Source organism: Myxocyprinus asiaticus, chromosome 7 (genome assembly GCF_019703515.2).
Source record: "Myxocyprinus asiaticus isolate MX2 ecotype Aquarium Trade chromosome 7, UBuf_Myxa_2, whole genome shotgun sequence".
Taxonomy (NCBI): domain Eukaryota; kingdom Metazoa; phylum Chordata; class Actinopteri; order Cypriniformes; family Catostomidae; genus Myxocyprinus; species Myxocyprinus asiaticus.
The window spans coordinates 19511893-19525357 of NC_059350.1; the positions used below are offsets into that span (position 1 = coordinate 19511893).

Genomic DNA, 13465 nt, shown 5'->3' on the forward strand with positions numbered 1-13465 from the left:
TTGCTGATAGACTGAGAACACACTCTCATTAAGGCGTAAAAGACAGCATGGCATATTCTTTATCATTCATATGGCTAAGATTCCTCTGAACTGTAATGTAATCGTGATTCAGTTTATTTGCATAAAACAGAAAGGAGTTGTGAACATATGTTGAAATTTTTGATGATAGATTGAGAACACACTCTCATTAAGCTGAGGCATAAAAGACAGCATGACATACTCTATCATTCATATGGCTAAGATTCCTATATGGAAACATTTAATCAAGTTTTTCATCAGAATTTTTGAAGACGGCTGCATATTTCTGACCTTGCTGGGACACATCTCACAATTACGCCATTACACACAATGTTCCTTTATTTTTCATCAAACAATCATATCACAAATGCTTTTAGTTTATTTCCACATCTGGCTTCGCTTATAGACACTCATTTTGCAATAAAGATAGAAACAAAAAGATATAAGAATAAACCACTTTATTTATCTAACATTGATCAACAGGAGATCCGACATCACAAAATTATATTGATGGCAAGACCTTTGCAGAGGCCTTAATCACTGTCTTACATTACAGCAGGTACACTCTGTCACAAATACAAACCTTTGCAACAAAAACTCTTGGAAAAATGAAATTTTTCTCATTAAACATTGCTAAAGTCCTGCCATTGTGAGAGTCTCTGCAAAAAGCATGTGGTAAACTTTAAAACCTTTAACCATTTAAGAGGACACACATGCTTGGCTTTCAAGTGTCAGGGAAGAAAATAATTATGTATACACAACACAGATGTAAGACTTGGCAAATTTCATTGGAAGTCATAGCAAGGGTAATTGTCTTTACGTTTATTTATTATTGCATGTGTTCTTCAACATAAAATCATTAAAGCTTATGCATAGAATTAAAAAAAAAAAAGAAAAAAATAAATTGCCGTGTTCAAAGTATTGAACAGCGTCACGCATGCCATGCAAAATAACATTAAGGCACAGCATTAGTTTAACTTTTGGACAAAGGTTTAACTGATCACAATTAATTTCAATAGACAATATCAATAACAGGTAAGCACTAAGGTGTTCAAACCAACCAAGAAGCAAAACTGATTATTTTAAAGTGATAATGGTCACTGCACTGTAATAATATTGTGCTCAACATTATCCTCATATGTACTTTTATACATCATTATATATGCCCAATTAAAGGCATTGTCAACTTGAAAATATTAAATAAAACCATGTTGGTGTGCACTAATGCTGAAAAATCCAAACTATTCTTCTAAAATCACGAGACATGCAATTTAAAAAAAGGACAACACGAGTCACAAAGACATTTCAATGTTTTCCCCACACAAAACCATATTTTCATTTCCAAATTGAAAGTAACCTTTTGGGTGACAAAAAGTGCAGTCTTTTTGTATATGTATATAACACATCCTAGCTTACATTTTAACTTATGTAATACCTGTGCTAGCAACATGTGTTTGATACAGTATACAAAACCCTCTCAATGTCTTTAGCGTGGAGAGGGCTAAAGGAGTGATGAGCAGTATGATAGTGAAAGAGCCGAGACCATGGATACCATGTATATAAAGAGCAGTGTGAGGATTTTCCGAGTTACAGTATCTCCACATAGTTTTCAGGGATGAGTCCTCGCTTTCCCTCCAGGACACCCTCCAGCCATCCGGGCTCCCTGGAGAGAGACACTGTAGAGCACAACCACGGACACAGGTAAAACTCTTACTGCAGCTCTTCTTGTCACACTGCATGTCAGACAAGCAAGAACTCTTCATCGGATGAAAAAAAGAAAGGAAAACAAAAAAGTTCTTGTACCAGTATTCTGCCCTACAAAGCCAAAAGGCAGTAAATATGCCAACACTGGAACTGAGGTACATGGCTTCAAAGTTTTTGATTGTCCAGTATGTGTACTTACAGCATTTTTGGCTTTGCAGGGCAGTTTTGTATAGCTAATGTATTATACATTACACAAAAGTGGGCAGGAGACAGGAATAAGAAAGTTTCTGTTTAAACAAATGTTAAGGGGGATTTTGAGCCATAGCAGAAATAAATGATGTGAGTTTTTTTTTTAGTCAGAGCAGAAAGGATTTTATGCAAGGTAACTGAAGCACTGAGGAATCATGCTAGAGTCTTTATCTATACTTGGGATACTAAAAAGTGTGAATATTAAAGGGGACATATTATGCAAAATCCACTTTTTAAATTTTTGGAACATAATTATGTGTCCTCAGTGTGTGTAGACAACCACAAAATATGGTAAAAGACCATCCCCTCATTTCTTTCCTTTCCCCATCAATAAAAAACAGTGTCTCCAAACGAGCCGTTCAGGTTTGCAGCCCCTTATGACATCAAAAGGGGAAAGGTATCGCCCACGGCTGGCAAAGAGATCCGCCCTCATTAAAACTTGAGCGAGCAGCGCACAGTCCGCCATGTTTATCTCCTCACTAGAGCCACTTGTGCTAACTCGAGAATGTCCCAACTACGAGGTAAACACGCCAAGTGTTCTGTTATTGGTTGCAAGAGAGAACACAACAGTCTTCATGTACTCCCAACATCTGAGCCACTGAAGACCCAGTGGATTAGTTTTATTTTTGATGGCAATGTGCCCACAACAATAGGAAAATCCCTATATGTTTGTGCAAACCATTTTACGTCGGACTGCTTCATCAACGAGGGTCAACACAAGGCTGGATTTGTTTCCAAGCTAAGGATCAAGGATGGATCGATACCAACTCCCTGTGACCCAACTTCAGATTTGCAAGTCATAAGTTTCACTTTATAATTTTTAATGTTTGCAATTTAGCTTTCTGAATTTGCTTGTTTGTACATTGTGCGAAAAACTTGTGTTGTGAAAGCATTGTGCTTTGTGTAACGTAGCAACTCTGTAGGCATCGTTTCACAGTTTCCACATGAGCACCTGTAACACAATTAAAAAATGAGCGTTATACTAAATGTATCATGCCACTATATTGTGCTTAGCGAACGTCGTTACAGTACTTAGTGAGTGTAGCTTATTGAAGTAGTACTGTTCCCTACAATGGAAAGCAGAGAAAGCTAAAGTTGGCGATAGGCACCGAACAACACATCCATCATAGCAAAATGGCTGAAATAACCCTACAAAAGTTACAGAAATTCGTCAAACATGTACGGGTGTTTTCAGTAGCAGCCATATTGGTTCTCCTGCATTGTTGTCACCGGGGTATCCATGGCACCAACAGGAAAGGCACAGCCCACTTCCAGAAAGGGGTGTGGGGAGCAGCAGCTCCTTTGTATTTAAAGCTACAGACACTAAAACAGCCCGTTTTAAACAGGGCTACAAAACAGAGGTATAAAAGCATGGTAGAATAAACGATCTGTGAGGTATTTTGAGCTGACACTTGACAGACACATTCTGGGGACACCTGAGACTTATATTACATTGTGTAAAAAGGGGCATAATATGTCCCTTTAATTATCACTGCATATTGAATATGATCAAACAGAGCTGCATGGTGTATAAGACAAAAGCCAAGAGTTCCAGAAAATTACTGAACCATTGCCCGGCAACATGCATGATTTTGCAGAGGGACAGAGCACAATATATAATTTAATATATGTAATGCATTAGAAAGCCCTGGTGAATGACGGTGAAAAAAAGAAAAATACAGTGAAATGCACAAGCACAAGGAACAAAGGAAATTGATGATACAAAAATAACAAACATAAAATCACATTTATAATAATAACACATGCATAAACAAACTATTTGCACCCAGGTGTAAATAACATCTGCTACACAGTCTGGCTATTTGCACCCCAATAGTCTATTGGAAACACAGAAATTTACTACAAACTGCATTGTTAGTGTCGCTTCAGTGACGTGGATCATAAGGCTGATGAGATTGTGCTTTTTCGACCAGGGTTCGATTTTCAATTCGTCGCACTCCCCCCCCCCATTCTTTTTCCTGTCTCCTCTCCTAATAATTTCTTTAATGCTACTTAATAATACATAGAAATGTATATAAATATAGTTTACTATATTTATTTTGTAGTAGCCATATTTATTGGCAGAAACAATAGATTAGAAATTAACAATGGTGTTACTACAGTAATATTGTGTTTATATAATAACCATGTTTAATTTTGTGGGTACTATGATTTTACTACAAAATACCATTACTGTAGTAAAACCATGGTTAATTTTTGTAAGGGACGGTTGGGTTAGGTTTAGGGGTTGATGTAGGGTGTCTGTGGGACTCTAAATAAACACAATAAACATGCTGCAGTGATGCCCCTATACTGTTAATATTTAATTAGGGGTTCAAATAGCATCTTCCTTAAGCCATGTGATGGAATGCTAACAGAAGCTAAATCATTAAATAGTTGCTAAACAACTTTAAAAGACCACAGAATTTTCATGCTCATATTGTTAAACTCTCAGTCACCAGATTTATGTTAGGCTGTTTTTTAAATACTATGATTTTAATTTTTTTATGAATCAGTTTTTAAGAACTGGTTTGCATCATATGAAATCGACTGGCACCTTACTACAGTACAAACTTGAATGATGTGAATGTAAGTGACACAATCTCAAAGTTTTTTTTTTTTTTTCATGGTTTGTGCAGTATTAGCTAGGATGATTTTTGTGCTTTCATTGATTCAGATAAATGAATAGAGTTCTAAAGATATTGATTAGATTATACAAGTTTTCATTGTGTTATTTAATATTTCTACTGGCCCTTTGACAATCATGTTGCAAGTTTAAGACATTAGCCAACATATAATAACACAATGATATTGACAAAATCTGTGGTGTCTTTTGGGGTGTCAATAAACTAAAATTAAATTTACCTTTCAAATTGTATTGATTTAGCTCAAAGTTGGCTTGATAAGAATTAGTAAGTATTCAGCTGAAGTTATGATATTCAGAAAACAATAGCTCTGATAGAGGTTAAGGCTCTCATTTCCTTCATGTGTGATTCTAGCTCTGCCTTTTCTTTTGTGGATTGATTTTAGGGGATGTTACACCCCCTGCCGCACTTCCCCTCTTCTCTGCCTCCACTCTTGCTGATATGAGTTTAGATTGTTTCCCTTTTGTCTGTGTGTGTGTGCTAGTCGTACCCACCAAATTCAATATGCCTGCGGATTCGGGTGAGCGCCCGTGGCACTGATAACGTTAACACTTACCGTCGTGGAAGATTGCCCCAACTTGGAAAGAGAGTTCAGAATCGTGTTCAGCCTCACAGGGGTACACAGCCTTTGCTTTCATGAGGGTGACACTGAAAAATGAAGGCAATCAGTTAGTGTGTCTCTCACTATTCAGAAGTGTGGGGATTAGGAAACGACTTTCCATCTAGCTGTAAAGTGGACTTCGCTGAAGTTATCAATAAAAGCAGTCAGCACAATTAAAGCCTGTCCATATAAATCCCTAAGTTGAGTTTTTAAGAAGTAGGAAGATAATCAAAGAGGAGACACAATTCAATAAAGTGATGAATTCTCAAGCAAGCTTTTGTGTATCCTTAAATTTTCCCAGGAATGGAATTGGAGCATGCATGCTCTCCAAAGTCCAGAACCCAGAACAGGGGATTCAGCAACAATGTCATGAATCAGTACTCCAGACTTCTCTTCACCAGTATTTAAAAGGGCTAGTTCAAGCAAATATGAAAATGTTGTCATCATATAATCTGCCTCATGTTATTTCAATCCTGTATAACGTTTTGTATTCTGTGGAACACAAAAGCAGACAACATGGTCTCATAGTAAACACGTGACTATATACATTTTTGCAAAACTTGTTATACGTGTCACCAGGTACAATTCCCTGCAGTTTCCAGGTGAAATCAACACTAGAGGCGATAAAACTACTGTGTGTTTTATTAACTTTCACTCCAATCATGACTTCAATGGCTGAAGAGCGGAAGAATGGCTGATTATGACTTTATAAACACTTATTTTTCTCTTTATTACTCAGACCCTGCTATGTTTTGATATCGAGTCACGTATATACTCTAGCGCATCTTTTAAAAATACGTATATACATTTTAACGCTTGTATTACAGACCCACCTACATATATACACTTATTCCAATATGATTAGCTTACACAATAGCACACCTCATAGAGAGTTGGACTTTGGACTCGGAGGACCACGGTTCAAAACCAGACAAGAACTAACGCCGACACGACACAACTGAGACATAGAAGCAACATGAATTGACATGGTTGCTTCAGAAAATGTACTTTTCCATTTAGCTTCTGCATTTTAAAACACTATCAGTTAAGGTTAGGTGTTGGTTAAGGGTAAGTATGTCTGTTTTGTTAAACTCTCATTTCTCTTTTCGGACACTATTGGTTAAGTTTAGGGTTAAGATTTAGATAAGGGAGGTAAGTTTTATTAAAACCATTTAAAATTCATCTTAAAAACATTGTCTGATTACAACCTAAATTCGCTTGGTTTTGGCGCCTCTGCTGGACATTTCACTTGAAAACTGCAACCAAACGTGTTATGAAGCAAGTAATTTCAGTTTTGCAAAAATGTTGCAATGCTCACGTAAATTTCATAGGACCAGGCTGAAAGCAGATGTTAGGCAAACTATTATGGACTGACATACTTCATTCTCATTCAGTTTCATTGTATAAATTAAATAGCAGCGTCAACATTCTGCAAAATTATTCTGCTTGTGTTTCATGGAGACAGTCATATGGCTTTGGAATGACACTAGGGAGAAAAAATTACAACAAAAATGTTCATTTTGGGGTGAACTAACTCTTTAATGCCACTCAACACCTGACAGTCTGATGGAAGTTTCATGTATTGCCTCAGAACAACAACACATTCTGAAGTCAATACACAACCCAGACGGATACCCAGACTCCAGAAAGTTTACAATGTAGGCGTTATGACGGAAATATACTCTCTAAAATTAGAACGTAAGAACATCACCTCCTTTTTTGGAAACTGTTTTAAAACAGAATAGCATTACAGTACTTTAAACTAAATTAGTCTGATCACCTGGCATTAGGCATTAGTCATTGTATAGGGTGGAAATTCGATGCATCTTTTGACCTTATCTCAACCAGGGTTCACAATTTAAAAAGGGTCTGCGGCAAAAAAGTCACAGAGAGTGATAAAAATTAGAGGTAGACGATATATAGTTTTACCAATTAATCAGTGCCGATAGTTGCATTTTTTAACTCCATAATGCATCCATTTTTTATTGGAGCCCGACCGATATGGGATTTTTGAGAACGATACTGATTTTAGAAGGGGGAAATTCACCAGTTTTCTATGTGGATTGTTCACCGATATGACTATGCAAAGGTACTCAGAAGGCTGCTATCTTAAACACATTTTTATCAAAGAATATTTGACATTATTATTATACACTGTCAACAAATTCTAGAAATGAACACTGAGAAAATAAAGAATAAATAAAAATACAATAAATAGCTTAATAAACATCAGTACTGTATGTTCAGTATCAGTCAGTTGCTGACCATTTAAATAAAGAATAAATAAAAATACAATAAATAGCTAAATAAACATCAGTACTGTTTAGTTTAAGTCAATTGCTGACCATTTAAATAAAGAATAAATTCAAATAAAATAAACAGCTAAATAAAAATCAGTACTGTATGTTTAGTATAAGTCAATTGCTGACCATTAAAATAAAGAATAAATAAAAATAAAATAAATAGTTAAATAAACATCAGTAGTACTGTTCAGTATCAGTCAAATGCTGACTATTTTAATACTGCCAGTCAATTAGAGGCAGGTTGTAAAACAAAAGCATATACACCTGCCGAGTCAAGCGGTGTTACACCATATTCTGCTACACAAGTTCAGGGGAAACTTTCAATGGTGGAAAACCAGACTTTTAAATATAATATTTTATAAATGCAACGACTGGAATTGTTCGGTTGAAGGGGGTACCAAACTGTGAATCCTAAACAAAACAGTTTGGTGAATACATGTTTACACATTAGCTTCCACTCAGCTGACAAGCTATGAAAGTAGCTACGTGATTAGATAGTTAGCTATAAGCTCGTTGTCATGGAGAGTAAAAGATGGACTTTATTTACTTTCCAGCATTGCGTCTTCACCAACTAGGTAAAAACACAGCGTGAAATCAACACTCAGCAGACACAATCCACCATGCACCGTTGTCTGCTAAGCTGCAAAAAGATACTCTGATGTTTACCTTTCAATCTGCTACGTTACTGACTGCAATGACAAATTATAACTGGCAAACATATGTGATAAACATGAGTGACATGGTTGTCTGGGACAGGGTTAACGTTATATTAGTTATATTGAAAATGGAAAATGATGGGGTCATTGTTTATTAACTTTCCAATATTTATTTCACAAACTAGTTAGCAACTTACCGAGAAGACACTGTTTAACCCCGCCCTGTCTGCAGAGCCACTATCAGCTCAGAGTCAGCTCTGTTAACAATGGAGCTGGAGCGCACTCTGCTGGACAAACTAAGTTATGACACCAATTCTAAAGCATTGTTTTCTGCATTGTATGTTCTCAAAAAGTTTTCATATCTGCGCATATCGGTAAACATATATGCCGATACCAATATATCGGTCGGGCACAAATTTTTATCCTTCCTTTAATGCATGTTTTGTTATTTTGACTAGCTAATCAAGTGTTCTAAATTGAAGAGAGAGCATGCAAAGAAAAAAAATATGAAAACTATATGAAAACGTGCCCCGTCAGCACATATATTGTGTCTCCAACTTCATATCTTGTGAATAATAATAAACTTTATTCCTCATTAAGCCTAGTCTGTGTATATATGCACACACACACACACACACACACACTTCATATGATGAATATATAGGATATAAAAAGCTTAATTTGGTAAATACTTACATATAGAGCATTGTAACGGAGCCAAGTCTCCGGTGTTTTTCGGGTTTGTTTATATTTAAGAGTTTCATGTTATGCTCCAAATTTTCGTTTTTTTTAATTTTTTTAATTTTTTTGTCATTACTGGGATTTTGGTTGCACAATAAAATGCATTGGGATTTTAATTCATTTTGGACTCTTGTAGCCTCGATGTCTGTGCCCGACTTTTTTTTTTTATATATATAAATCAATAATAATAATAATAATAATAATAATAAAAAAAAATAATAATAAAAAAAAAAACATCAGCCGATTAATCGGTTATCAGCCTGTCCCACCACCTTAGTCACCTCGTATCAGCAAAATCCCCTATCGGTCGACCTCTAACAAAAATGCAATGAATTATTTATTAATTGCAATGGCCTCTGTCTGGAAAGTGCGAGACAGAGAGAATGTGTGTGTGCAGGTGAATGTGTAGAGAAGTAAATAGAGCTGAGAAAGCAGAGATGACAGAGAGAGAGAGCGGAGCTGTCTCAGTGTGTAGGAGAAAAGGCAAAGTTGGCAAATGTGCAAGCCGGAGACTAAACAATGACAGATGAAGACTTTGTAAGTGAGTGAATGCATGTGAGATTGAGTTAATAGCCTGAGGCTGTGAGCTTAAGTGAGACTTGGAGTTTGAATGAAAGAATCAATGAGACAGTAAGAGAGATGTTGAGCGAAAACTGGCCAACCAGACACTTAAATTGACATAGACTGGAACAAATTAATAAGGCTGCACCCTACCAATTTATTTTTTTTTTTGCTTGTCAATACCAATACTGATTTTAATAATGCTGCAATTATCAAGTACAGAACAGTGGGCTTGATGATTTAAGGGTAGCATATTTAATGTTTTCATGAACTAATACCTCATCTAGTAATTACATTAAAATACAGGACATTATAGCTGATCATCCATACATTGGGTAACTGGCCTTGGGAAATTTGTTCACACTGTCCCTTTTTGTGACTTCCATTTAGTGGCACTGCTCACACACTGGTTCTGAGCAGTGTTGTTGGGAGTGACGCATTACAGTAGATACTTTTTAATGTAATGTAGGGGATTACACTTTGTTTTTCAGTAATCTCATTAGTGTTACCATTCTGTAGCTACTTTAGTTACATATACATTTTTTTAAATTAAAATTATGGAATTGTTTGACACACATACATACACATACAGGGTCTGTTCCAAAACTTAGTGAGCTGACTTGCTGTCTCCTGTAGAGCTCGACCGATATGGGATTTTTGAGGCCGAGACCGAAAATTCACCGATTACCGATATGGTGGCCGATATAGTAAATTTTTGAGCTGGAATGAAAACAGACCTTTTCTATGTGGATTGTGCACCGATTTTGCACCGATATGACTATGCAAAGGTACTCGGAAGACTTCTTACTTTAAAAAAACATTTTTATCAAAGAATATTTGACATTATTATTATAATACATTGTCAACAAATTATAGAAATGAACACTGAGAAAATAAATAAATAAAATACAATAAATGTAAAACATCAACATAAACATAAACATCAGTACTGTATGTTCAGTATCAGTCAGTTGCTGACCATTTAAATAAAGAATAAATTCAAATTATAGCTAAATAAACATCAGTACTGTATGTTTAGTATCAGTCAATGGCTGACCATTTAAATAAAGAATAAATATAAATAAAATAAATAGCTAAATAAACATCAGTACTGTCTGTTTAGTATCAGTCAAATGCTGACCATTAAAATAAAGAATAAATAAAAATAAAATAAATAGCTAGATAAAAATCAGTACTGTATGTTTAGTATAAGTCAACTGCTGACCATTAAAATAAAGAATAAATAAAAATAAAATAAATAGTTAAATAAACATCAGTAGTACTGTTCAGTATCAGTCAAATGCTGACTATTTTAATACTGCCAGTCAATTAGAGGCAGGTTGTAAAACAAAAGCATATACACCTGCCGAGTCAAGCGGTGTTACACCATATTCTGCTGTACAAGTTCAGGGGAAACTTTCAACGGTGGAAACCCAGACTTTTAAATATTATATTTTGTAAATGTAATGACTGGAATTGTTCGGTTGAAGGGGGTACCAAAGTGCAAATCCTGAACAAAACAGTTTGGTGAATACATGTTTACACATTAGCTTACACTCAGCTGACAGGGGATGAAAGTAGCTATGTGGTTAGCTAGTTAGCTATAAGCTCGTTGTCACAGAGATGGACATTGTTTATTTACTTTCCAGCATTGCGTCTCACCAACTAGGTAACAATGTAGCGTGAAATCAACACTCAACAGACAAAATCCACCACCGCACTGTTGTCTGCTGAGCTGCAAAAAGATGCTCTGATACTTACCTTTCAATCTGCTACATTACTGACTGCACTGACAAACTATAGATGGCGAACAGCAAACAGATGTGATAAACATGAGTGACATGGTTGTCAGGGACAGGGTTAACGTTATATTAGTAATATTGAAAAGGGAAAATTATGGGGTCATTGTTTATTAATTTTCCTGTATGTATTTCACAAACTAGTTAGAAACTTACTGTGAAGACACCGCTTAACTCCGCACTGTCTGCAGAACCACCGTCAACTCAGCTCTGTAAACAATGTAGTCGGAGCGCACTCTGCTGGACAAACTATGTTATGACACCAATTCTAAATCACCCAAGCATCGTTTTCTGCATAATAAGTTCTGGAGTTTTCAGTTCTGCACATATCGTAAAACATATACGGCAATACGATATATCTGTGAAAGGCTAATATCAGCCAACCGATAAATCTTATTGAATGGATTATAAATGTATTTATAATCCAAATTTTTCTTGCCTTGTCTGCCATCTTGGATTTATTTTTCCACCGAGCTCATCGCGGTGCATTCTGGGATTGCCTACCTGGGGAAGGATACATGCAATTTAACCTTGAAATTTGACCAAAATGAAATATCATAAGAGGCAGCATCATTTAGATACGTACCTTTTAGAACAGCCTTCACGTCGGAAGCGCGCCTATGATGTCTTAAAATGCTACCTCCGAAGGAAGCTCACTAGGTTTGGAAAAGACCCATACAGTATGAGTGCTCAAAGGGCAGACCCCAATTAACTACACATCAGCAGAGACGAACAAGCTTATTGCACGCACTCTCATGTGTCCTTACGCTCAACCAGAATTGGAAAGTGCATGAATATATATTTTCTTTATTTTTTTTAATGAAACATCAGAACAAACCAATTCACCACAATTAGTTCTTGGAAATTATTAATCCTTGGAAAGGTCGCTGGGTACACTTGCTTGTCTGTGCTCTACATGAGTACTCTGCAGCTGTACAGAGGCATAAAATATTGGCAATATTTTATTTTTTATATTTTGTTTATTTAAAAATTTATGGCAATACCATTTATGTCAGACATTTATTTTGAAACATCAACAATGTGCTGACATTATGTTTTACTACTAGCGTTTATTTGTGTGGTAAAAGTCACGGTCGGTTATATATGCTACATTTCATAGGTTTTTGGTATAGGAGCAGTTTAACAAGTACTATTACTTGTACATTCCTACAAATTAATTACAAGCTATGAGAAATTAGTTATGGATGTGTGTGTGTACAGCATAAGTGTTTTCTTTTTTTTTTGTGTTTATATCTGTACCTTTCCTCAGGTTTATTCTTCTCCGTTCCCACTGATCCAGGTTTCATCGGTGTAAGTGAAGCAGGGGAGGCTGAATTCATCCATGATGCTGTGGCAGTACATACTCTGTGAAAAGAGAATAACAAAACTCGATACCATCTTCCCACTGTAAAAGTTGTCCATTCTAAAACTGCTGTCAGCAGCTCTGTCTCAAGTGGACCACAACTCAAGCTTTGATCGCTACGATGTTTTAGACCACAAATGTTACTCTTCTAATGCGTTGCAATATTGGTAATATTGGGCAGGTACATAAAGAACTCTGGGCACATTAACTGGGCTAATGGATTATTCAGCAGCAGAGGAAGTTGTTAAGTGTGTTCCATTCAAATTGCACAGGAAATACACTGCACTGCACATGAAGTGCACAAATTCTGGCCTTGCCAGACAAGAGCTACTAAAAGAGGCGTAATCATCTATTTCAGCACATCAAAAGAAACACGTCATACACTCAATCAATAAAGTACTCAAAGAAGAGTTAAAAGTAAAACAACAGATGACAAATACACTCTCTGCACTATTACTCACACACAAACCCCTTCTATCATTATTCCTCTTTCAAAGGCTGAGCAGCAAGTCTCACAATCTCACAGAGAAAAAGATATATGCTGTATATATATATATATATAGAGAGAGAGAGAGAGAGAGAGAGAGAGAGAGAGAGAGATGTAAAGGTTAGTGGGGAAATGGCCTAACATCCCTAAGAATTGGATGCATGTGGAAACCGCTAAATATGCAAATGAGCACATTAGACCAACAATTGCCAACAGCAAGATCAGGCTATAAAGGAGACGGACTGCAAACATTGTAGTTTAAAAGTAATTATTAAAACTCAAAGTTTCAATTTTGTTTTTCAAACAGGAATCTTAACTTCATCAATTTAAAGTCAACA

At 36.0% G+C, this 13465-nt stretch overlaps 1 protein-coding gene across 1 annotated transcript in view; it reads right to left on the reverse strand.

Annotated features, from left to right (window-relative positions):
- Positions 1-459: 459 nt before the first annotated feature.
- The window catches only part of arhgap10 (Rho GTPase activating protein 10), a 115352-nt gene continuing 102346 nt past the window's right edge, over positions 460-13465 (reverse strand). The window contains exons 21-23 of the mRNA XM_051702916.1: positions 12538-12642; positions 5173-5264; positions 460-1694 (exon numbers count right to left, since the gene is read on the reverse strand). Coding sequence (XP_051558876.1) covers positions 1606-1694; positions 5173-5264; positions 12538-12642 — 286 coding nt within the window. The 3' untranslated portion in view covers positions 460-1605. The remainder of the gene's footprint in view (positions 1695-5172; positions 5265-12537; positions 12643-13465) is intronic.